Here is a 27905-nt window from a genome sequence, read left to right on the forward strand (position 1 = left end):
AGGACATTCTCCCAGAAGCTTTGTGGCTTGTCAACATGTAGTTTGGCAAATTTCAGTCTGGCTTTTTTATGATTTGTTTTCAACAATGGTGTCCTCCATGGTCGTCTCCCACATTTGGGCTCAAACAAAGACGGATGGTGCGATCTGATACTGATGTTCCTTGAGCTTAAAGTTCACTTTTAATCTCTTCAGAAGTTTTTCTGGGCTCTTTTGTTTCCATTCGTATTATCCGTCTCTTTGATTTGTCATCAATTTTCCTCCTGAGGCCACGTCCAGGGAGGCTGGCTACAGTCCCATGGATCTTAAATTTCTGAATAATATGTGCAATAATATTTCACAGGAACATCAGGCTGCTTGGAGATGGTCTTATAGCCTTTACCTTTAACATGCTAGTATATAATTTTCTTTCTAATCTCCTGAGACAACTCTTTCCTTTGCTTCCTCTAGTCCATGTTGAGTGTGGTACACACCATGTCACCAAACAGCACAGTGACAACCTGTAGCCCTGTATATAGGCCCACTAACTGATTACAAGATTGTAGACACCTGTGATGCTAATTTTTGGCCACACCTTGGATTAACATGTCCATTTGGTCACATTATTTTCAGTCTTTTGTAGGAGTCTCATCATTTTTGTCCAGGCCTGTTTCATGAGTTTATTTTTTTACTAATTCTTTTGAAACATGGTTGAAAATGTCTGACTTTCATTGATTAAATTTCATGGAATTTGTATTTATTATTACTTTTTTCTTATTCAAGTTATTTCTGTGACCATTGTGAGTTTTTCTTTCATTAACCAAAGGGTACTAACAATTTTGTCCATGTGTGTAGTTGTGATGTAAAGTGCAATACTAAAGATGCAAGAGCCCATCATTAATAACCCCAGTGTAGACCATCTATCCATCCATTTTCTTCGGCTTATCCGGAGCCGGGTCGCGGGGGCAGCAGTCTAAGCAGGGACTCCCAAACTTCCCTCACCCCAGACAGACACGTCCTCCAGCTCCTCCGGTGGGATCCCAAGGCGTTCCCAGGCCAGCCGAGAGACATAGTCCCTCCAGCGTGTCCTCGGTCTTCCCCGGGGCCTCCTCCCGGTGGGACATGCCCAGAAAACCTCCCTAGAGAGGCGTCCAGGAGGCATCCTGAGCAGATGCCCGAGCCACCTCAGCTGGCTGCTCTCAACGTGTAGGAGCAGTGGCTCTACTCCGAGCTCCTCCCGTGTGACTGAGCTCCTCACCCTATCCCTAAGGGTGCACCCAGCCACTCTGCAGAGGAAACCCATTTCGGCCGCTTGTATCCGTGATCTTGTCCTTTCGGTCATTACCCAGAGCTCATGACCATAGGTGAGGGTAGGAACGTAGATTGACTGGTCAATTGAGAGCTTCGCCTTCCGGCTCAGCTCCTTCTTCACCACAACGGACCGATACAGCGATCGCATCACTGCAGACGCTGCAGTGTAGACATTAGCACAATAATGACATTCAGTGCAGCACATGTGTAATAAAGAGTAAGAGTCTTAGCAGCAGCCTAAAGGGCATCAGCAGTGAAGTGTATCACAGGGACAGACAACCAGATTTGTGGAGTAGTTTGTCATTATGCAACTTAGAGCTCCGCTCAGCTGCGTCTGTGCGCGCCACCATCAACAATTCCACTACTAGAGATATCTGGCAGATGATAAATGACAGAGAATTAGTTATGGCTCCAGAGGTGTTCCATGTCCTGTGTATGCCTTCACTCACAACTATGTATTTATCACTAATGAACTGAGTGGCAAAAGCACACCTAATGCACCTTAATCATTCAGACAGGTAGAGTCACAGAGATTTTGGATGAAATGCTGTTGTAATGCTGGGAGTGTAATTGTTCTCCTCACGGATTTGAGTTCCTTGTCTCCAATGGGTTCTTAATGGACTGCAGCTGCGCGAGGAGCTTCAGAAGTAAAGACTTCAAAGAATAGAGTGTCATGATGAATAATAAACAGTGACAGACAAAAGGTGTAGAAGTATCTGACAGGTACTGAGGTACTCCAGACCTCATGTGGCACTTCACAGTTTCGATCAAATTTGGGGTTCCTTTGAGTGTGACTCCTGGTGGGGTCCCTTTCCTTATGATGTGTTGCAGAACTTTTTTCAGAATATCTAGAAATGTTTTCACTTGGTTCTGAATATATACCAGTAGTTTTTACTAGTTATATGTTTTAACTTGTCTGAAGGTTTTTCTGGTTGATTTCAATTCAGGGTGTCAGGATTACTCAGTCAATCAGTCAATAAGTGTTATTCCAGTTTTAATATATTTTTTTAATTTAGATATTCATGCCACATTAGCTTCATTTTATATAGTTTGATTTCATATAGCACATACTAGACAAATGGTAATGTTTTAGGCCAGGAATCGGCAACCTTTAATACACAAAGTGTTTCCACAAAAAAGAAAACACTGAGAGCCGCAAATATTTTTTGACGTCTAAAATGAGACTGTACATATTGTTATATTATTTTTTACCTTTACGCTTTGTATAAACAACTATAGTATTTGCAAAATATCTGCATAAATATTTATTTTACCCGGCTAATGGGACTTCTGTTTCTGAACCTCTGCGCACACTTTCATCTTTACATAGGACTGTAAGCTTACATCTGTGCAGCGTGAGTGGTGTTTGTTTTTAACATTGTTCCACCACTGTGACGCTTCTTTTGAGTGATGAAAAATAATAAAATATATTTAAAATTTAATATTTCAAGATCACAATAATCTTCCAATTTAGAACTACAATTTAAAAAAAAGAACTAACTCAAATAAAATACACTTCAATTAAATACTTGCAGAGCTGCATGATAAGATAAGAGCCGCATGCGACTCTGAAGCAGCGGGTTGCCGACCCCTGTATCAGACAATGGTAACATAAGGCTTTTGGATAACTGTAAATAATTATTTGCAAAATTTGCTAAAACTAAAATAAAATACTGCTACTGTGCATTTGTGCTGGTCCAACTTTGACACAAAATTCTGTGAACTAACAAAGACAAAGTCAGTCTCACATACCCTTCACCCCTACAGGTTGCACAAATAATGATGTCATCTTCTACTCTCCTCAATTATCAAGTGTCTCACCACATAAAACAGAACTCTATCTCAGCAATCCTAATATATTTCCTGCTCAAGTAGTTTATATTACAAAACACATTTTCCCCCTCATCCACTGCATTTTTATTTCCTTTACCCATGTGCTTGTGTGTACGTAGCTCTAAAGCCATTGGCCACAGTGCATTTACGGGTTTGCAGACTAGTCCAGTGCTTAAATGCTTTAATATGAGCCAGGGGCCAGTCAGTGCTGCAGTTCTGTGGAGTACGTGCCCGCTGTCCCATTAGTAACACCCTAGACCACTGAGTATCAGAGCCGCCATCTCAGGCCTAAAACACGTGTGGAATCTCTACAGCTCTTGCTTCACAACGCTGGTTTAGGGCCCGCTAAACCTGTGAACAAACATTTAGCAGGCAATTAAGTGAGCTTATGGCTGCGGTTTCCATGGAGATGTGATGGTGTAAAGCTCAAAGAGTGGAATAATGGTAGTAGCAGTGTGCTGTCAGCTTTGGACAAGTGCTCTTGAACATTGCATTGGGTGCAGTGCTTCACTTAAGTGGCAGTGGAGTTTTGTAATGGTAATGCAACCACAATAAAAATCATTGTGTTTAAGTTACAAAATGTTTCTTTTTCAGACCAACTATTAAAGAGAACATTCATTTGATACCGAATTTTATGCCAGACACCCTTTTTGAATTAATTCCATTTCAAGATTAGCACTAAGAATAACAGGGCTTGCAGCTAGGAGTCTAGTATCAACTCTGCAAGCACCAAGTCTGTTTAGAACTGGAAATGCTGAAAAGTTGTATTACATTATGTTGGTTACTAATCTACAATATTCTGTAGGGTTGTGTTTAGTGAAATATATACATCATTCTTTGTAGTGTTCGTCTCCTGACCTAGAGCTAAAAATTAATCAAGTGCTGCTCTGTATTTTTAAAGTTCATACATATTCACCACTAGCTCTTAAATTTGCTCCACTACAATGCAGCTAGCAGCTATTGTTTTAACCATATTACAACTTCAGTTCCAACAAGACTCTTATTTTTCATTGTCCATTAGTTCTGATGGACATGATATCTAAATTACTTGTCATTTGGTCAAATTACAATGAGAGAGGGAAAATGGCTGCTGTGCCTGAAAATGGAACAACAGACTGGTTGTGTGCTGAGTTAACCCCTGTCAATTTTTAACCATTCCAATGAATGAAATGAAATGAAAATACCCCTCACAAGAGCCAGAAACCCTAGTAGAGAGTTGTGACTAAAGTTGAAATTAAAGATTAAAAGCTCTGTACGTAAGCAAGTTATTCCTCACTTGCATTCCCAGCATTCTAATTCTGATGATGAGTTTAAAAGCGCTTTTCAAAGAGGAGTTTTGCCATCACAATAACGCTAACAACAACTAGCATGCTAACACGCACTTCCTGATTATCAGACAGCATACAGCTGACATATTTTTATTTCAAGAGCTGCTTATACATCTGTACTGGAGACAAGTTTTGCTCTATACATAGAAAAAAAATGGGCACATGGCCTTGAAATTGGAGCTCAAAGATAGTCAAACTTGGTTGTGATTCTTTAGTATTTGATATAACAAGATGGTACAAATTACCCACATGGTGGTAATTTGTCATGTGACAATTACATAATAAAAATGTTATTTTTGCATATATAAATATGCAAAAACTGACAATATATTTTTTGCACATATAAATGTTGTCTTTCACTCGTATTTGGTTTACAGCTTAACCTCTTACAATTCCGGGTCATTTTGGAGAAATTGCTTTTGGTCTGACCTCTCCAAATTAAAATGATAACCATTATTGAACCCTCAGTAGTAAATTTACAAGTTTGTGTTCTTTGTAAAGGTAACACCTAATAGTTTTACTCACAGGTGTCAGAATCACTGTAAGTATGTCTAGTAAGCATTTATACACTTTGGAACACATCATCCTTGCCTAAATTTTTTTGTTAAAATGAAGGTGCAAAAAGCTGCAGTAGGTAAATGGGGACAAAAATACATTATATTTGAACTGCAAATATTGTTGACCTCTCACAATTTCAAATTTGAGGAACAAATTTCATTTTATCATTAGTATATCCAGGCATTTTATGGAGGAACTTTTGATGTATCCAAATTTATCCAAATGTTCTCCAAAAATGGAGACATTTGGAGAACATTTGGAAAAAATGCAATAACTTTTGAATGCTTCAACCCACAGACATCAATGAGGGCTTTACTGAAACTCACACTGAGAGGAATCTTTATCTGCACACCTAGCTGCTCTATTACTATGTACATTTATATTGCATATCAAAACACAATATAAAATGTATATTTGTTTATTCAAAACAAGTTGTATCCGTCAAAATAAATATATATTTACAAACTCCACACACTGCAAACAGTAAACAAACACGCACTTCAAAATCTAAACAAACTAACACTGCAAACTGAAAATACACTGTGCATGATTATGACTTCTCCCTGCCTCTTTCTTCCTACTGTGTTCTGATGGTTCCTTCCTCTGCCAGCTCCAAGACAAGAGTTTCTCTAAAGGCCTTTTGGTGCATACAGGGATTTTACCCTTTGATCTACAGTGTCCTTTATAAAGAATTAAGGCCTTCACAAAGTCAATGTCCACAAAATGGTGAAAAAATGTCTGACCATTTCTTTGTTTTGTGCAAAACCTGGTAATAGCCGATGAGCACATCTGATAGGTCAACGTCACCCATCTGCCAAAGGAAAAACACAAACACATTAGTAACAAGAAACTACAAAATTATAGGGGTATAGTAATATTACATTATATGCATATCCATAATCATCACACAAAAACAGTAAATGACGCACAATGATGCAGGATTTAGGCACGGAGTGCAGCTGCGTCTCTACACTGTACTCTACCTGTGTACAGTAAATCATGCCAAACTATATATCGTCCTGTTCAGCTGCTCATTGGCTCTTAGTGTAAAGCATTAGTAATGCGTAATGTGTAGTAGTTACTTGATACTACAAAGGTGAGAGAGAGCATGAACATTCTATGATCTGGGGCTTCAGTGATCCGCAAAACCAACATTGATTCTCAAACTAGGTGTCAATCAGAAGGTAACATTTGGGTTTAGCATTGGGCAGCACAGTTATCGCTGTCTGAACTATATTTTGTCAGATATCAACAATAAACAGTCTGATCCGTAACTCTCCACAGGAACATGCCAGAGCGTGCTTCATCCATGGGCACAGATGAGATGCTGATGTGTGCACATCTTCGATTTTTACCTACAATAATGCAAACTAGAAGAATAAAACAACATTCTTCAATAGACAAATGAAGTCTAATTCTTACAGCTAAACACAAATGTGCCAGGGTGCATGGTCCAAATGCACACGATGTGCACAGAAGTTATGCTAAGGATTACACACGATATATTTTACCTTCAATAATGTCAGTAGTAGAATAAACCACGCTTACCAATTGAGAACAGCATCCAATCCATCAAAACATAAGGTCCTCTACTCCTGAGTCCGCCGTGGAATCTTCACTCTTTCCCACGAACTGCTCTGGGTTCAAGATGCCTCCAGCATAACTTGGACAAACACTCCTCCACTTGAGGCAGAGACTCTCCACCCACCCGAAGAGGGCAAGCCACCTTTTTCCGGTTGAGAACCATGGCCTTGGAGTTGGAGGAGCTAATTCTTATCCCAGCCGCTTTACACTTGGCTGTAAACCACCCTAGTGCCTGCTGCAGGTCCTGGCTCAATGAAGCCATCAGGACAACATCATCTGCAAACAGCAGAGATGAGATCCTGTGGTTCCCAAACCAGACGCCCTCTGGCCCCTGGCTGTGCCTAGAAATTCTGTCCATAAATATAATGAACAGAACCGGTGAAAAAGGGCAGCCCTGGTGGAGTCCAACATGCAATTCAATTCAATTCATTTATTTTTGTAACGCCCAAAATCACAACAACAGTTGTCTCGAAGGGCGTTCATGTTTTGGTTGATGGGGGAAACCGGAGTACCCGGAGGAAACCCATCCAGACACGGGAGAAAACATGAAAAAACTCCACACAGAAAGACCTGGGCGACCCGGGGATTGAACCAAACCCTCTTGCTGTGAGGCATGAGTGTTGCCACTCAGCCACCGTGCTGCCTACACACATGCACTGGGAACAGGTCTTACTGCTGGAAATACAAACACAGCTCCTGCTCTAGTCATACAGGGACCGAACAGCCCTTAGCATGATACCCCTTCCTGAACTGCCACCTTAACATGGTGGAGGGGTTTGAGCACCCAAATGATCCTGGGAGCTATGCTGTTGGGGGCTTTGTGCCCCTGGTAGTGTCACCCATGGCGAACAGGTCCTCGGAGGAGGGTCAGGCCAAGAGTGGTTCAGAAGCCCCCCATGATGAGCATCAGAACAAGGCCAGTTACGTCACCCGGACTGGTGTTAACAGGGCTCCACCCTGGAGCCAGGCCTGGAGTGGGTGCTTGGCTCAAGAAGTCAAAAAGTTAACCCTGAGTGCACTGTTCTTTATGTACTCAGTCTGCACCTGTCTGAGGGCATCAGCAGCAGATCCGGTGCTCTTTACCCGAGTGTCTGCTTATGATCTGGACTGCACTGAATGGGGATGAGTATCAGAGCGTATGGACGGGGCTAAAAATATATAAGGCAACGACCGTTGGAGCTCACACTGTGGGAGAGAGATATGGTGTAGATTTACTAAGAGAGATGGGCAAGAATACAAAATTAAAACTAATTTAACTCAAAGAAATAAGTAACATGTGGTCAAAAATTACATTTATAAACGATGTAAGCAATAGATGCAATGAAAGCTGAGTACTGTAGAGGGAAAAAATCTCTACAGATCCTAGACAATTTTGAATTTTGTGCATTACTCACTCCATGGTGCTAAGCTTTAATTGAAGCAAGCTGCCAATCTGCACCATCCAACGACCACCACCAATCACTGACTCACACACCGTATTCACTCTAGGCAAGGTGGATGAAGTGTCTTGCTCAAGGGCACAATGACATTTTGCATTAGAGCTACTGCTGCCCCACTGGGGCAACTGATACTCCCCTTAGTTAGCTTCTGATATCAGACGAGAATGGGCATTGAACAAGCGGGTTTGACAAGGTGGTAAAGAGATGGACAGACTGAGATGGCTGATACTTCTTTTGCTGTGGTGGTGGTGTAGTTAAAATGGCAGACGGATGAAGGGGAGAGGGAGTGCATCTACTTATGGCTTTCAACCTGAGAGGCAGGTGAGAGAAGGTAACAAGTATGCATGCAGACATGTATACTGGAGTGGAGGGAATGTTCATTTTAGCAAGTTTAGTTTATCTAAGTGTACAATAGCACACGTGCATGCACCAGTGCTTATACACTCAAGTTCAAATGCAAGTAACACAAGCCTATGCTAGAAAATCAGAATCAGTCAGCTGATTTCATTCATTTGTGTTTCTGTACACTCTTGATTGTTCTTTTGTGCCAAACCAAATAAGTAGGTAAGACAGTCTTTGTCTTCTCTCTTCCAAATATATCCAATACAATGCCATACTTCCTTTTTCTGAACCTTTTTCCAGACCCTTAGAAGCAAGAATCAGTGGGTCAGCACGCTTCCGCTTTGTTTCTACCACCCTGCTGTTTGTCTGTCTATTATTTTACTTTTTACTTATTACTATTTAACTTTTAGTAAATGGATATACATGTTTAAATTTACACCTTGAGCAAGAATAACGTTTGTAATGCAAAATATATACTATTTACATGCAATGTTGAGTAGGTACTAGTTTCACATTTACTTGATGAATTAACTCGGTAGACGAATTGTGCAGGTTTGAATCTATATACAAATTGTTAAAAATAGCCTAACACAAATATATATTATTTTTCAGTTTTTAACAATGTACAAACACATCTTCTTCAGTTCTGGAGTAGAACTGAAGAAGCGGCTTGGGTGAGCAGTGAAATGTCTTCACTCCTACAATGATTTGTCCAGTCGACAGATTTAAATTTTGTCTTTTGCTATGGATCAAACCTGAACGACTGAGGGATTACACAGACACAATGTACAATGTACAAACACATGAAACATAATCTTATAATAAAGTTTTCTTTTCATAAAGTTTCTTAAAATGTGACTATTAAAGAGAAGTAAAAGTGGGACTAGATATGAATCGTTGGAATTGGGACTGTGTGAAAAGATTTTCTGGTATCTTTTCTTGTGATGTTCGAGGACATAAATTCTATGCTTCAGATAAAAAAGCATTTTCTTGTACATGCAGTAAAGATTCTTATCAGTTTTTAATTAATGTGTCACAGTAAGACGCAGCAAAAATCTTTAGTATGAAACATGCATAACTTATTGTTTCCATATAAATTATAGTAGGGACGTCAAGATCATTTGGCCAGTCAATGATTATGATTGTTCGGGTCACGATATAATTGTTATAACCAAAAAGAACAATAATACTCATGACAATATTAGTGAATAATTGTTAAATTATGATAATTCTTCTGACACTAATTGTAACACTAGAATTTGATATTTTGACATTTCTCTTTTTATAGTGATTTGAAAACAGCTCTGGTTTCTATTAAAAAAACAAAAAAACATAGTGGGTTGCTCATGAAAAGTATTCCTGGCTCAAGATGAGATGAGTGCATGGAAGCTGTTGCTCTTGTGACAAAGTAAGTGCAGTTGAAACCAAAAGGTTACACACACTAAAGACACATTCACTTTTTTCTGTCTATTACACTGTAAAATAGAAATCATTTTGGTAATCCTAATTGAACTAAAACAGGAGAAGTTTAGTCTGATTTCATGTCAGACAGTGAGAAAGTATTTTTAAATAGTGTATGTAATCTTCTGGTTTTAACTGTATATGTAATTCAGCAGTATTTTCAAAAGGAAAACAAAATGGCACACAGTTAAAGGGAGATAGCGCTGAGTATTGGATGACACAAGTTTTTCTAGCCTCCATTCTCTGAACACACAGGCACACTCAACAAAACTCAAAAGAACATACAAAATATACTTGATTTTTCAGGATAATAGTAGAAAGGGTATAATTAAGGGTAGTAAAATTTCTATCTAGCAAAATGATTTATCTATTCTAAAGACCATGACAGCCCCAATGATATAAATTCAACTCTGAAAATCCTGTCTACATAACACTACTCATGATTTGTTTTGAATGTACTAAGCTATTGTATTTAGGTTTTTGGGCAATAGGTTGGACATATGTAGTGAGAGGAGAATAAAGCCAGCTTGTGACAGCATACCCCATGAGTCTTTCCTGCCATCCGCCTCATTAACTTGAGTTACCAGCACTGAGGCCCAAACTGTTTAGGTGTGTAGTCCTGCGAGTTTAGGAACCTTCAAATGAAGTGAGGTAGAAGAGAAGACGAAGAGGCAGACGTCTAACAGAGACAGACAGAGTGCACTTGAGCATAAAGGTGAGGCTTTTCTACTGCGTCTGTGAAAGTCCTGGTGTCACAGCTCAAACGACAAAGGGCTGGGATGGCATCACTGTTATAACTCAGCACCTCAAAACGAAACATCACCAGCACACAAACAGGGTTGTGGTGGGAGGTCATTTGAAAGAATTTGTAATAGTGAAAGGTCTCTCGTATGAGTGACCTTGAATTAAGCCTCTTTTGTCTATGAACAATTTGATTGGACAAGAAGGAAAAACAGGCCAAGGTTCTCCTGCATCCGAGCAGAAAGTAGAAGGGCCTTTATAACTAGTCTAAAACCTCCCCCACATTGTGCAGTGGAAATGTGCCTTTTGTGTCTCTTCCCAATTCAGTTTTTGCATTTCTTTCATTCGTAACAAGGAAATAAGCAGTCACCGAGTCTTCATGAGGACCTCAGAGAAAGCATTGGTCCATGTGAGCAGACGAGGTTCTGGTCACGGAGAAGAACTCCTGAAACAGGAAGTAACTGATGGGTTTAATTAGATTTTTGCCTTGCCCTGGGAGCTGTCAGCGCTCCAAGGGCTCTCTTTTGGACTATAGAGTGCTGGAACCTGACCAATAAACTGGAGCTAGATTCAGTGACTCAGATGGGAGTCTCCCCCTGTATACCATTTATTTGTTGGCTGTTGATTGCTCTGCATATATAATTGCCATCTTCAGATAAACAGACAGTTGAATAGTGTGTTGCTTAGTAACAGAAGCCAATGATGGACGTAAAGTTCTTCCCTAAAACCCTGTAAAGGTCAGAGCAGTTTTTTGTATTAGAGAGCTGCCGGCAGCAGATCCACAGACAGTACACAAACACAGGCTATAGAGCTGTGAGGGCAGGTCCATCATATGGGCCCCGGTGCAGCTGTTACTGCTGAGTTACTGCTCTGATGTGTCCGGTGCCCTCATCCTCTCTGCTCCCTCATCCTTTTTGCGCCCTCGTCCTCTCTGCGCCCTCGTCCTCTCTGCACCCAGTTCCTCTCTATGGCCTCTGTCAGCACAGGTTAGAGCAGGGCATCTGCTCAACTAATGTGCTGTGACCCAGAACACTTGTGTGTAATATCCGCACACTTCACATCATGCAGCACGGCAGGAACTAGACTCTGGTGTTTTCTGGATGTTTGCGGAGCATTCTAATAACTTTCCTCTTAATAATGTTGAGGGGTTTTATGTGACCTGCTGTCACGAATATGAGTCTGTGAGCTCTAATTAGTTCAAAATGAAGAAGCCAAAGTGAGTCAAACAAGGCCTTTGTCCTCCTTTTACCGCCTGTACCTTTTCACTTACAGGGACAGACAGGTGAAATGAAATAAATACAGAGGGGAAACTAGGGCTGGGATAGCATTACATGTTTTGTTAAGTAAAACAATTTTTTCCTGTACCTAGATTTCCCTAATATTGCTTATCTAGAACTATATACTGTTTCTTTTCTGGAGTTTTTCTTCCAGATACAATTTTCAAATCGCAAAGGGTACAAGGTACCATAAGTTCCGCCACAAACAAAAAAGCGTCTCTAATTCTATATAAAAATGCGTAATCTGCAAACATGATTCTTGTGTTAGTTTAGGTAGAAGAATTACTGTTGTTACTTAAGTAAAAGTACAGATACCTAAACAAAAAAAAAGTAAAATAATCACATGAAAAAAATATTAACTATTAATGTACCCATTTCAAAAACCCAATAAAGCTTCAAATATATTTATTTTGTCAAACAGAAAAAACTGTATTAATTGTTTTTTTTCTTAGTAGTTTTTATTTGTATATTTTTCTATGCTCAAACTATAAATGTGCTAAAAATAACCCCTCAACCTTTTCAGCAGGTCTTGGTTGGCCAATAGTTGGCCTTTTCAGCACATCAGCTGTCAGCCTTAAATCTCCAGCACAGGCCGATATTTTGTTTTGGTCAATCTGCTACCTGAGGAGCCAGAAGAGGAGACTACGACCTCCAAGAAAAAGAAAGCTAAATTTAACACACAATACCAGGAGTCCTACTTAAAATATGGGTTTGTCGCTGCAGGTGACTCTCACGCGCAGAGTCCGCTCTGTGTAATATGCGGGAAAAGCAAATGAGGCAATGAAACCTTCAAAACTGCTTTGGCACATGGGAGACTAAGCACCTGGATTAAAAGATAAGATTTTGAGTTTTTTAAAGAAACAAACGTGAGCAAGAAGGAAAGAAGAAACAAGTGCAGGGCTCCCACTGATGCAGCGGTATGGTGAGTTGTATTTTTATGCACTTAACTTATTTTTGCCATATTTATTTGCCACGCATAGAAGGGCCGGTCCGTGATGATAAAACCTACATTATTCCGGTCCGTGGTGCAAAAAAGGTTGGGGACCACTGATGTAAAGCACATTCCTAGTTTTTAACAAGTTGTCATCAGTGATTATCTCATGGCAAATTGTGTAACCATTACATTTAATTCATTTGAAAGAAACTACAAATTCCCCATGAACACACAACCAAACTGGACAGAGGCAGAACATACTCCAAAGACTGAAATACAATATTCTATATTGAATTATTCATTTTAATTCCAAATCTATTTTCTTTCACACTGACAAGATTGTGAATGAATCTGAAACTGCTACATTTGTTAGTTGTCCGCTCCATGGTTCTATAATCTGCACAGATTAGAGTTGTGTTTTGTGCTTGTAGGCTGGTTTTGCTACGTTGGGGATGTAAGCTGTTCAGGATGCCTGTGCTTAGAGTCAATGCCAGGTGTTGTGTATTTCACGCTCACTGCTTCTGTCTCACTGGAGGCCTGGCAGCTCTTTCTCTTCTCACAGATAGCAAGATAGCAGCACATGTTCATGCCCTCCTCCAGAGTGTCGTGCTTTTGTGTTGAGCCGTGCCTCTTTCTCACCTCTCATCTGGAGTTTTTCATTCTCAGACGGCATCTGCTGGCTGTCATTATCGCTCTGCCTCAGCTCCAACTTTAGCTCATTGTGAGGCTGCTATTGTTTGGCTGCTCCTCTGTCTCTACCTCTAATGACCTGCCTCTCTTTCTTCTTATCTCTCGAGGCAGTCTCGTTTATGACTTTCCTCTACATACAAAATTGTCGGCGAGTAGTTTACTGTGTCACTGGGAGTCTACTGCCACAAAATGTTTACTGTCATTTAACACTCTATTTTAAGATAAATGGGTAGATTCATACTTAACAGTACAAAACAAAACAAATAAGTAAATAATTAGTATATACTTTGCAATTCAATTAAGCTAGGTAGAATGTGTGCCTTGATTGGGAAGTCATAGTTTGCTGTCAAATTAATACTGTAATTGTTGATAGTATAGCAACACACTTTTAGGTGCCATGGAAATAATAAAAATGCTAAGATTACCATCATAAAGAGCAAAATCACAAAGGATGCAATCAAAAACATGAAGAAAATTAATTCAATACAATCCATATACATTTCTAAAACAGCAAAAATGTCATTACAAAATCATTACAAAACTAATGTCATGTCATGACTTAGAATAACTAACTATCAACTTTTTCACACTTTAGGTCAAAGATAATTCTATTAAATAGCACCTTTATTTAAACATCACTTGCAAGTATGTTTAAACTCAAATTTGAACATTTCTGCACTTGCTTTGCCCTTATGGCTATAACGCTGCTCTCCACACATTCACACTTATGAATTCCTCTCTGCATGCATGAGGTCCCTAATATCTCAGCCCCAAAAAATGCTGAAAAGTCATAAACCACACGACACAGAACGCTGACAACACTGGAAAAGGAACATTTGCTGAGCGCATCTTACCGTGAGCACTGGGATGGCCGTGACCAGGGAGTAGATGAGCACGGGGGGGATCTTGCTGGTGTTGTCCGGGCCGGGATAAGGTTTGGAGAAGCTCTTATCGTAGCAGAAAAAACCCTGGATATGCACTGGGAAGGTGTCAGTGTACTCAAAGTAGTAAGCCAGCAGAACCGTCCCAGCCATGATCACCAACTGGAAATAGAACATTATCCTTAGGTTAGGACACCAGAATTAGACCAGAAGAAGAAGAAAGAGAGGGAGCCGAGGAGATCCCCTCAGTAATGAAGGGAGGGATGCATGACAAAATAGTCCCGCTTCACTAGAGAACAAAATAAAATGCATGAGCACTGAAATTACAGAGCGATGAAGAGGAGAGCGCTAAGAGAGAAGAGAGGTAGGGAGGGGTGGAGAGAGAGGGGTGCAGGCGCCATCCCCGCTGCCACTCTGCAGCTACTACACAGGGCTAAGTGAGTGAGGAGCAGAGAAGGCACGCCCCTTCGGAGGGATCTCTGGAAGCCCACTTCAGATTAAATATGAATGGTGGTTAGTGGGGACAGCACTAATTTTAGATGCCATTTGAACTGCACAGAAAAGATTATTCTTACTGTCATAATACATCAAAACCAAGTTGGCATGCTTTCATTTATGTATGTCACACCATGTACAATATATTGTATGTCAGGGCTGTACAGTACACCAAAATCAAAATTTTGATTGGTGCAATTACATCTACAATTATTTAGATAATACAATGCCCTCTACAAAAATCGAATTATTTGGTCTTTTTTATATAATAATCTTGTTGTACCTATAGTTTAGACCTCTACAAACATGTTCTGAAATTAATAGGGTTGTATTAGTTTGTCAGTTCATATTTCATTTGATTAATTGTCTTCTCTCTCAACTGTTAATACTCCTGGAGTTTTATACAATCTGCACTCTCAACAGAATTCTACTTTTTTAACAAAAACTGTAGCAATACACTAAATCATAATGTTTTTTCCCCCAAAATTGTGCAGACCTAATGTATGTTACATGTTCAATATATAGAGCTCAGAATCAGTATGCAATGATGCAGCGTAATTATGTTATCACCATGGCTCCTTGCTGACATAATGGAGTAAAGGGAAAGCCATGTTGTTTATGGAATGATAGAGACAAGGAAAAACAGCAAATTCAAGCTGCTTTTTTCAACAAGAGAATTCTATATTTTGGTAAACACATAATTACTAATCTCTTTTTTCATCATATAGTTGCCACAGTGTTGATGATGAATGTGTGTGGAAGAAGAGTGGACCAATACAATGCTGTGCTATTACAAAACATGTTAATAAGAACCTACTCTCTTCTATGCCTCTATAATCTATTCTCTTTCTGCTCACAGTATTTTTAATCCAATCTATTTACTTTTTTGGAGGCCTTTTCTTCCCCTGAGGGACATGCTTTTTATCTGTAGTTGTCATGGCGAAGGACGAAGAAATTATATCACATTAATATAGGACTGGCACAGGAGGATATTGTGCTATCATTTAGGAAAAAATTGTGGTGTTTACACAACATGACTTTTTTTTTTGTGGAAAAAATTTAAATGTGTAATCCCATGTGCAAACCGTAAGTCTTGAGGTTCACATATACAGCACAGATGCAAAGCTCTATCAAGTCAAAGTTAAAGTTCAGAGCTCTTGAACTATGGCCAAACCTTATCTCAAAGACTTTCCAAAACAATATTATTACCATTATTACCAACAGGTACATGATAAAAAGTTTTTTATTTTTTTATTTTTTTATTCTGGGGTCAAAAATGTTGTGTTGTTGCAATGTTTCAAGAATAAAAAAAAAATAAAAAAAACAACAAATAAAAATCTGCTGCATGTTATGGTGACATCCCCTTTTTTGAACGGGAAGTCAAATGACGGAAATAATGCAAGTCATAGACTAAATATCAGGAAAAATCATAACACGGTCAAAAACAGAACAAGTGGAATTAGAAAATAAGTGCCTGCATATTTCATATTTTCCTAAAGTAGATTACTTACTGTTCTTTATAGTCCATTGTCATGAATTCTACAGAAATTAGGTACATTAAATTGTTTCTGACAGTCAAAGTGCCTGCATATTTTGTAATTTCTCAGCTAAACAAGTTGTTCGTTTTTTACTCATAAGTTATTTAAGTATAAAAACTCAGGAGATTTCAAATATTTATGTTTATATTGTTGTAATTATATATTAAAACATGTAAATTACAGAGGTGTTGGCCATATATAAATCAAGAGACAGTGGAACTGATAGAAGATTTTGGAGAGTCATGTCTTAAAGCAGGTAGCTAGCGTCAGCAGGCTTCACTTTTTCCTTGCCTTTAGCCCTTTAACACTTCACTTCTACTTCTGCACTGAGCTGAATATTTCATAGCTCTAAATTTTCCAAGCGCAAGCTGAACACACCACAGGGCCTGTGTAGAGCCAGGCTTTACAAATGTAGCGACAACTTTGAGACAACAGCTTGGGTTGGTGCAGAGATGGAGATTGTGTTGGGAACACTTTGGGGATGTTCCCAAGGAACAAAAAGAGCCCAAGGCACGCACAGGACCTATGGTGGTGAGCACATGAGCAATACTTACTTAAAATACATCCACTCCTCATGTGCTTCAATTTGACATTTGTTAATTAAGAGGAATAACCCTATGAGATGAATCATCTCGTTTTTAAGGGGATCCCCAAATTCAACAGGTTAACAGCAGTCGCAAAGTAAATTATAATACAAAACAAAAAAAAAAAAAAAAAAACACAGACAAACACACACACTCCACCCACACCCACACACATACACATACTTTAAACTGGCAGGAGCACAAAAAAAAAAAAAAAAAATCATTTTATCTTTATCAAATCTTTATAAACAAAGTCATAATGCAAATGTGTGTTGCAAAATTCATTTAAGATTATTTGTACTTAGGCTCAAAAAAGTGGGCAATAGATCCATTTGCCAGGGTAGCTGCTAACGAGGTGGACAAACTTTGTGACCTTAATGCTGAGAATGGGCGAGTCAGACCAAAAACACATGAGGGCAATGCCAAAATGTAAGATACATTAGCACAAAGTGGCCCTATTCAGTGCTTTCAGTGTGCTGCGTGCAGAAGCTGGATGATATCACAAAGTGAAGATTGCAAGGCCTCCACATTTAAATTTTATAATTGTCCATCCATCCGTCCATCAATTTTCTTCTGCTTATCCGGGGCCGGGTCGTGGGGGCAGCAGTCTAAACTCCCAGACTTCCCTCACCCCAGACACGTCCTCCAGCTCCTCCGGTGGGACCCCAAGGCATTCCCAGGCCAGCCGAGAGACAGTCCCTCCACCGTGTCCTGGGTCCTGCCCTGGGGCCTCCTCCCGGTGGGAAATGCCTTGAAACGCCTCCCTAGGGAGGAGTCTAGGAATTTTATAAATTTTGTCAATCAGGCATTGTTTAATATACACATCTTAAGAGCAGGTGACTTAAGAGCATGTTGCAAAGTGACTCTCCCTATTCTCAATGCTTGGACAGTACTTTTTTCTGTAATGCTGTTTCCTCAAGAGTCTCAGCCAGGCCTCCTGAGCCTGTTAAAGTCCTTTTTTCTGAAAGAGCAGTTGGCTGTTGTAAAGACTCTGTATTTCAGGCAGAAGATGGAGAGAAAAGCGCCAGAGTCCACTGAAAACCCAGGAGTCCATTAAGTGCGCAGCTGTAACTTACGCTACAATGCCCCTGCTCAGCACAGGCCATACAGGGCACAAGAAAGCAGTGAGGACTAAGCAGCGGAGGGGTGAAGAAGAGTGATTTCAAAACTCAAAAAGAACATAACTATCCTATTCACAAAAGAATTAACAATACTACTGCAAAACTAAAATAGAAACATACTTAAAATTAAATTAGGTGACATGTGGGGGAGTCAGCTGGAGGTTCTAAACAGCTGCCATTTAGCCTTCATTTGAATTGCAGTCGAAATGAGTGCAATAACAGAGTTTAAAAACCAAACACGAGTTGCCTATAAACTACAGTGAAAATTAAAACCAGAAATAAAAAAATCACATTTCAACTTCCACTTCCTCCCTTTTGAAATGTGTACTTCTTGAATATGGTTTTGCCTGTGTGTTTATATTGTTACAAGTCCTTTCAAACAGTGAAGCTCAATCATCAGAACTTCAGTCTGATTTAGCAGGCGGTGGATGTGGCGGGTGGTCAGGTCTAATTACAGCCTCACAGCAGGACCGGAGATGCTAGCTGGTCTGCACTCATCTTTAATCTGTCATCTCAAAGACAAGAGGCCCCCTGCTGGTACACAAGGGAACTGGCTAAAAATGAATGTTAAATAGAGAAATGGGTAAAGAAGTGACCGGGCAAAAGTCTAAGTTAACCTCACATTACAGCATATCATTACTAACTCTGGACAAGATCCAAATATAAGGTCTGAAACACAGCTAGCAGTGTGCAGACAATGAAACAGGTGAATACAGCATTCCGGAGATAGTACTGAGCCAAATATGCTCATGGGGCTTTTAACACAAAAAGAAATGTAATTTTAATCAAAAACAAAGGAGGAGAGAGTCTTGTCATATGCACTCTACTCAGTGCATATGGTTCTCTTTAGCTGTGCACAGTGGCAGACTGGCAAATGGCTGGCAGCCATGTGGGCCGGTGTCGGTCTTGTTTGATGCAAGATGCGAGGAGGGTGCACACCGCTCTCGCATCTCTCCCACCTGGCATAGACTAACTCTGCTGTGGCTCTTTGAGGAGATGTCATGGTTTCTTTAGGCTTTGTTTCATCACAGGCCAATATGTTAATTCCCATGTTTCCAAACCTCGGAAAAGTTCCTACAGTGCATACTATTATGTGAACTAAATACTTCCCTTGGCTCTTTCGAAATAAAACCATCTGCATTGATGAACTGCAGAATGGGCTTTATTTTAAAAAGGTTTTAAAATGACAATGCACTAACTCAAAAAACTGTCCAGCCCAAAGTTCAGCTGATTTTTTGGCGTAAATTAACTATTAAATTGAACGTTTTACTAGAAATTACTTCACATAACATGTAAAAGGCTAGTATAGGCGTATTATTTGCAACATACTTTTAAGCATAAATCAGGTAAGCACATTAAACCCATTATTATTGGCAAAAAATATCAACCGCAGTGGAATACAAGAATTTAAGTGATTTTTTTTAGCAAAATTTTCCTTGGGGGGGAGAAACCTCCCAAAACCCCTTTACATTTGGGTGATTTCTGTAGGCTATTTTATTTTAAAAATAAATAAATAATAATAATAATAATAATAATAAACAAGTATACAATATTTGAATCCATATTTAGATGTATATTTGAAATTTAAATGTAGATGATTTATTTTAAACTCAAATATCTTTATTTTATACTTGGGTGTCACTTTAAAATGGAATGAATACTATACTACAAACAGCAATACTAACTTATATATTCAGACAGAGTAATGCATGATTAATTGGACAAGGGAGCTGAAAAAATGGTGTGAATATGTAAATGAGTTTGCTGTTGTTTTCACAGGAGTTAGATGGAGTGGGGAGATTTCATCTGCTGTGATAGTTCAGATGGAGCAGACTGAAAAACTGCAAGGAAAAACTAAAGCAATGATGCATCCACAATTTTTCTAAACTAACCAAAACTGATACAAATTGGCCTCCTTCTGAAGGTTCAGAGGCAGTTTTATGAATGAAATATGACAGTTTGGAAAACAACAGCTGTAGCTACCTTGATAGATTATTAAAAGAGGATAACATTTAAATTACAAGCAATCAACAATAGTAGTCTGTTTGTAAAGATGGTAGTTGGAAAACAATTTCGAGTGCACAATGTTGTTTCTGTAGACTACTACATAAATCATTAAGTATAGCAACTTATCCACTGTCTTGAGCTTTAATGTACCATATTTTTTGGTCGTTCCCAAGTATAAGTCACACCAGCCAAGAAATGCATAATAATGAAGAAAACTAAAAAACATATATAATTCGCATTGAACTATAAGTCACATTTTTGGGGGAAATTTATTTTACAAAATCCGAGACCAAGAATGGACATTTTATCTTTAAAGGAAAGTTATAATAATAACAATAAAATAGAGAACAACAGGCTGAATAGCAGTACAGCACACTAACGCAACACATTTATATTTATTCAGCTACATGAAGCATGGACAGAACTGAATACATGTCTGGTATGTTAATGTAAGATATTAACAGTTAATCAGATAACTAAAGCATAAAAAACATACTAACAAGTTTACTCTCAATCTCACTCCAAATCACTAATTCCACTGAATTCTTCATCCTCTGTGTCACTTCTGAATAACTCCTCCAACTCCAGAGGTAGATGAAGCGCCACTTCCACTTCTGCGTGGCTCTCCTCAGACTCAGCAGAATACAATTTTCTTTTAGGGGACATTTTTGTTCAGTCTTTCTTAGATGTCTTTTAAATTACCATAATGTTGAAATTTAAATTTTCAATGGTACAGGAGTAATAGATACTTGCCTTGAGTGACAATAACGAAGATGTGAAATTATATATTTTAATAATTTCACATATAAGTCGCATCTGAGTATAAGTCGCACCCTGGGCCAAACTATCAAAAAAAGTGCACCTTAATACAGTAGATCTTTCACCAAACATTAAATGGTATTAAATTGTGATTAGAGAAGTGTATGCATTATTGAAGATGGGTATTAGATGGGTAATATTGTGACGGTATCCAAGCTGGAGATTTTCCATGTCTTATTTTTATCCCTCTGGAGTTAAAGATAAGGTAAGAATGGCTTTAATTATCCTGCAGCCCAGCACAGAGGAACCATGATAACAGACTGTATTAATACAACTGGACACTGTTGGGAATCCACCTCTTACACACACCCCTGCTGTTTACACACTCAGTAGGGAAACCCTGTGCGTTCTCATAACAGAGATTACACTGCAGCAAAACAGCTATTACTGGCCCACTACCTGCCTCCAGCTCAGGGCTCTGTCTGCCAACTCATACAGTGAGCAATCTGTGCATTACTCAGTGCTCATGAATAAATAACCACAGCAGCACAATGCAAAACAATAGGCTTTCATTGTTTTATAGTGAGCACAAGCCATCCTAATTTAAATCCCAGTGCCCCATCAGGGACAGCAGAAGTTTGTGCTGCAAAACTGTAATTTACAAAAACTCTCTTTACATTTGTTCAATTATGGAAATAGTGTGAGTGAGTGTGGGAGAGACAGAAGAATACCTTAATTTAAAAAAAAAAAGCTAAATGGAACATAAAAACAAAACAATGAAGACAATAAAAAACTATGGAAATATATGGAAAGAATGTAAAATAATGCTCAAAGCTCATCTTGATGTCCCATGTTTAACACACAGCTTATTATCTACGAACTGAACAATACCCTCCTTATTACTGTTACTGCATTGCCCTCTGCTGGACACACTTAAATACTAAACTAATAAAGTACAACTAATAAGACCTCTTTGTTCATTCAAGGTTTGCTTTTGTGATGGGAATAATATATATATGTAGTAACAATTCACAATGCCAGTACAATTCTGTAATTTGCATGCTAATGTAGGGTATGTAACTCAACAATACTGTGATATTCTATTTATGTATTTTCATTTTGACAGTAATCATAATGGGAAAGGGTTATATATAGATTTGAACACAAAAAACAATTAAGTCTTGGACACATTTTTAAAGCTCATAGTTCATCCTCACAGGACTCATTTTCGTAATTTCAACATTTCTCTTTTAGCTGTTAGAATTACATTGCTAATAGCAGCGAATTGAAACCACTTGTGAATTATTTGAAAAAGCCTGCATAAATTATGTCAATGTACTGTGCGAATATGAACCAAAGAATATTGATTAGCTAAGAAAGAGCATCACGGAAAATGATGTGACCGAACAAGCAGAGCAGAGGTTGTAGGTCATATGAAAGTGCCCACAGCCTGTCATGTGGGACACCAGTCTTTACAGGGGGCAGTAAAATGGATTCACTGTAATGGGATAGGGCTCATGTTGGACTTCACTGATCTGGATAATGACCAATCAGAGAATGATGAAATGACTTTCCCTTTTACCCTTTCACATAAACACACAAAATAAATGTAAATCAAAACTGCATGAATGAATGATAAGTTATGGTTATATTAATTTATTTCTGTTGCTGATAACAGTAATGGGGAAGAAAAGATAACTTTTTTTCTTTGTGGTTTTGTGCTTCCGTTAGTATTAGAGGAGTATCCATGGAAAATGAAATGATGATGCATACTCAGTCTAGTCAGTATAAGTCTGTATGCAACCTAAACAGTGTACGTGACTGAAAAGCCCTGAGAGATCTGTAACAAAGGCTATGTGTTTGTGTGAGTGGGTCGTTAATTTAGAGAGATAAATGGGGAATGACAGAATAAAGAGATAGAAGAGACAACGGAACAAGATGGCCGCCAGGGTAGCTCTCACTGAGAAGACTGTGACTCGTGATGAGGGCAGGCGGGATGAAAGGCGGCAGAAGAATGAGGCGCACTGATTGGTTTCCATGGAAACAGCTGATGAGGTGTGGGCCAGGGCCTTGGTGTGGATCACAAATAAACAAATGCAGAAGAATAGCTCTCCATCATAGAGTGAGCGAGAGTCCTCTGGTTTTGATTTGACTTAGTTTCTTCATCTAAGCTCCATGTTTCATGCGACTCACTATGAGTGAAATGAAGCAATACCATTCATGCCCAAAATTTACTTTGCTATGTGGACAAAGATCTAGGGCTGCAACTGTTTATTATTTATATTTATGTCAAGCTTAAATAACTAAATATCCAAAGAATTAATGTGTCAAATACAAGCCAGAGTTGGCAACTCAAACCACAGAGAAAGTTAATTTGAATATCACTGATAATGCAGCCTAAAGCACAAATGTGCAAAAGTCATAACATCATAAAGCAGCTGAATGAACAGCAACACATAAAGACGCACAGCCTCATACGTACAAACAGGCACTGATACATTTGAATCTTTACATTTTAACAGATAGAGTGTTATTAACATAATAAAGTATAATTAATCAGGGTATAACCTGTAGACTTAATATATTTAAATGGGCTATCATTTCTATTTATAAATCCATGCATGTTCATGCAACCTGGCCTGCAGCAGGTTATAGGCTTAGGGCATGTTACCATAGAGATCTGCCCCAAAGGCAGCAACATTTAATCGACTAACCATGACTATAAAAACTAACTAACTAAAATAACTGCACTCAAATTTGTTATCTGGACTATACAGACTCTAAAAGATACTAAAACAAGTTTTTATAACAGTGACAGTGGCACTATTACATGAAAATGTCCAAAAAGAATAACCTTTCTCTAAATAGAGAACACTGTAAATGTTCTCTAGTTAGAAACCTTCAGTCACCACATTTCAATCTTTATTTGGTTGATCATGCATTTTAAAAAGTTAATAGAATAATTGTTTGACTAGTTGATAATTAATTGCTAAATAGTCAACTACTAAAAAAAATAAATGTTTTTGCATGCAAACACTAGATGCATCTAGATTTCGAAGTGCATTAATTCTTCGCAAGCTGAGCTCATATTTCTTTTCTTCTATTCTTGCCTGAGCTGAATCAGCAAACATACTGGTCATCAAATGAAATTGTATAATTTTGGTTTCAGATTGTAGTTGTTTTGGTTCAATCTTGGCAATTACAGAAATAACTATAGCTTTTACAAAAAGAATCTCACAATATATATGCATAAAGATTCAGAAAACCAATGCACCTCTTCCTCACTGCAGTGTTGACAGCACTTACTACCGGCCCTCACAGTCAATAATGTAATCTAGTTTGTGGCTGAGAGGCTTAGTGGTTAGCACTGTCAGTTCATGATGTGTAGCTTGGACCACTTTGATACAGAAATCTAAAATGTGCATAGGTAGCATTCTGCTCTTGTGGTAGATTTTGTTGTAGAATTTACAAAGAACCAGAAAAGCCTGCAACTGCCAGCTTGTATCTTGTATGTAGTTCACACTGTCTTCACACCCCAGATGCCAGAATGTCATTTTCACCTTTGCTGCTCCGTGTTGATTCTGTTGACACATGACTTGCTCAAAAATAGGACCAACACGTTTTTAACTGCACCCTATCGCCAAGCTCAAGTGTGAACCTGCCTCTTCAGGGTAATTAAGCACTCATAAGAAGTACATCAGAGAGAGGCACACAGCATGAGAATGTGTATGTAAAATGGAGGAAGGAATCAGAGCCAGAGAAGAGAAAATGTTTGAAGAAAAATCTGCTTAGCAACAGCAGCACAACAACTGTTTCAAACCAATTTAAAAGTCTGACCCAGGGCACTGGCTACAAACTACATCATCATGAGTCAGGATATCACAGTGTCTCCAAATGTAGGTCCAAAATCGGGCAGATGTCTGCTGTCAAAATGCATAAAAAAGGGCTTTAGTCAGTGTTGATTTTGTGGCCATGTGGTGGAGGTGAGGTCTAATACACAGCACAGAATGAGCCAAAGAAAATAAAAATAAAAAAAAAAAACAACAACAAAAAACAACAATAACTAGTCTATGATTTGTGAACACTGCAACAGGGAGAAAATGGTAACCCACATACATAAGGTGGCTGACCAACGCACAGCTCGTTCAGATGTTGAGCCAGTTTGATCAACCAATCAAGTAAAATACACTGGCTTAAGCAACACTGTATCTAATATACCCCCAGTACCTCAAACAGGCTCATTCATGTAGTCTCCTGATCAATATTTCATATGAGTTAGTATTGATTGGTGATTGACTGGCACTGCAGTGGATTTAATGATGCCAGGTCAATATCTACTTTGCTATCATTGCTGTGAACAAAGGACAGGTTCTTTAGTATCTGCGCTGGCCTATTTTTTTTCTTTCCATCGTAGTAGAAACAAGTGGGAGTGCAGCGTTTAAGCAGAGGAGAGATGTAGACAAGGGAGTAGCTAGGGACCCTAGAGCTGTAGGTGATGTGTGGGAGGCAGATGGCGGAAAGTTTTAATGGGAGCATTTACACACCGTTAGAGGCAGGTCCACTCAGGAGGACAAGGACAGTAGTATTACAAGAGGAACCCTATGGTGAAAGACAGGTACTCTGAGGAAAGATGCAATAAACATATCAGTAGTTGCTGTACTATGTTGCTGCACTATGTTAGGCACCTCACATCAAGCAGTGGTGGTACCTACACTTGCTAAAAAGGGATAATAGAGTATAAAATAAAACTTGCAGATAAAGGTATACACAAGGGGTTTAAAGCTTAGAGGAGGATAGCTTTTCAGAAATGTACAGTAAAAAGTACTGTTTAAGGTAATATGGGCCAATTCACCTGTAAGCTTGAGGGCCGAGAAAAATTGGTCTGAGGCTGCAACTAATGACTATTTTAGTAGTTGTCAAGTCAAACAATTACTTCTGTTGTAGATTATATATTCATTGAGGCTTTTTAAATGAATGCCACTGTCTTATAAAATGTCTTTTGGCATACATTTAAGAGTCTGTGTATTTGAGATATCAGTAAAGATGATCATATGCAATTACGTTTATTTTAATGACTGACTAGTTGAAATGAAATTATGATTAGCAATAATCATAACAATAATATCTGAAATGACTGTATTATAAAACAGCAGGTTAACGATATAAGGTCAATGTAAGAAAATGCAAACAAATTCATTTTTGTATAATGTCAAGCTTAGGACAATTAAACTTGGATGGTTGTTTTGAAATCTAGGAATATGCTAAAAGCTTTAGTAGCATTTTATTTACAGTATACATTTCATTTGTTTCAATTAATGAGGCCATACATATTAAACTCCATAATGCCAAAGAGATTTCCTGCCTTTTAAAAAAGTTTTAACTGTCTATAAGGGGACTGCAGCATGGTCAGATTACACGGTTTAGCAGGCGTTAGCACTGGTGTCTGCTAGCTTAATTGGATTAGAGACAGTGACATGACCTTAGCAGCTTTTAAATGCGTCACTCACTTACTTATATGGTCCAGGCATCCTTTTCCCTCTGATCTCTGACTCATGTGCTGACCCTAGGCGCCAAGTCTAAACACAAAAACATACAAAGCATTCTTTTCTTGCCAATGTGACCTGTACAATTTACCTCCATGATTCATAGAGTTGCATAAATGAGCTCAATATGGCATAAATCATCTACAGTGAAAGCCACAGATGGTGCAGGTGCTGGGGACAGTATGACACAGAGCTGGGCTGTCAACGTGTTGGCTGAGTTGTCCCAAACTCTACATTTAAGCTTGAAATATTTACAAATGGAAGCAAAGATGCAAGAGGAGGGAGAAATACATCAGGCTATGAGTATGGATAGTGTGTCAACTTAAAACAGCAATGGTAGCTGTGAAGACAACTGACAAAATATTCAATTGTAGAGAAATGTCCACATCAGAGGCAGTGTGGAAATAAACAAGAGATATGATCACAGTGGCTGCAAGACAACATGTGCCTTTTCGATGGCTTTTCAACAGAAGTAAGTCAGCAGATCGTTTTGGTTCTCTGAATGTTTTGCTTATAATGCGTAATTACATAGACCTCTTGTTCTGTACTACCTACCAATAATGAAAATATTCCAGAGGAAGAGGACATAGCAAAAGCATGCAATGAAAACAAATGAGACGTAACTCCACCTTAGATCTTCCTACCCTGTATGTCTTGTCATCTGTTTGTTGTTGTTGGCCAATCCTACATCATCAGGCTCTCCATCTCCTTACCTTCAGCACAACTAAAGCTTCTTCTTAAAAGTTTCCGTCACTACTCCATCATCCCCTCCTTTCATTGCATCACTAACAGTTTCCCAGATGGAAATAGGTTGTACACATGCAATTGCACTCTCCTTAAACCTTAAAATAATATGCGTGAAGACATGAATTCCACAGTGTTGTCATGTTCTCACCTTTTCATAGTTTGTACCTATAAAAAGAGTGGGTGACATTAACACATTTCCTCAGAGCTGACAGATATATGAAATAAACATGGGCGCACTGACACTTTGACTCACTGTGTGTGTACTCATTATCAGAACAGCTGTCTAAAATCTCCACCATTATCTGTGCCACTTCTAATGCCTCTTTGTAAACACACAAATTAGTCTGCAGTTATTCTGCAGTTTGGTTCATGGTTCAATTGTAACAAGGGTTTCTTACCTCCACAAACAAGAAGCAGGGCACGATGGAGCTGCTGCTCTTTACACCAGGCTTCTCCTCGGCAGCCATGTTGTTTTTCCTTTGATTTGCAAGGTCCCTCTGCCCAGCTGGTCTCCTGCAAGAAGAAACATCCTCTTACATCCATATCACTAGGGATGGGCCAGTATACATCGGTTACAGTATCAGTACTGGGCAATACGCTTGATTTTGTCAATATTGGCGTTGTCCCATTCAGTGTGTACCCATGTGTCTTTTTGAACAGATTCATGAGTAACAATCAAAACAGAAGAACGTCACATGGCTATATATTTATAAGATAAATTTGTTGGCCTTACTATGGATTTTCAAAGCTAAATAT

The 27905-nt window shown here is 38.8% G+C and overlaps 1 protein-coding gene across 3 annotated transcripts in view; it reads right to left on the reverse strand.

Annotated features, from left to right (window-relative positions):
* Window positions 1-27632, reverse strand: part of plppr2a (phospholipid phosphatase related 2a) — a 40634-nt gene extending 13002 nt beyond the window's left edge. For all 3 annotated transcript variants that reach the window (XM_033971023.2, XM_033971021.2, XM_033971020.2), the window contains exons 1-2: window positions 27548-27632; window positions 14329-14517 (exon numbers count right to left, since the gene is read on the reverse strand). In XM_033971023.2, coding sequence (XP_033826914.2) covers window positions 14329-14517; window positions 27548-27616 — 258 coding nt within the window. In that variant the 5' untranslated portion in view covers window positions 27617-27632. The remainder of the gene's footprint in view (window positions 1-14328; window positions 14518-27547) is intronic.
* Between the last annotated feature and the right edge of the window lie 273 nt (window positions 27633-27905).

Source organism: Periophthalmus magnuspinnatus, chromosome 8 (genome assembly GCF_009829125.3).
Source record: "Periophthalmus magnuspinnatus isolate fPerMag1 chromosome 8, fPerMag1.2.pri, whole genome shotgun sequence".
NCBI classification, from domain to species: Eukaryota; Metazoa; Chordata; class Actinopteri; order Gobiiformes; family Gobiidae; genus Periophthalmus; species Periophthalmus magnuspinnatus.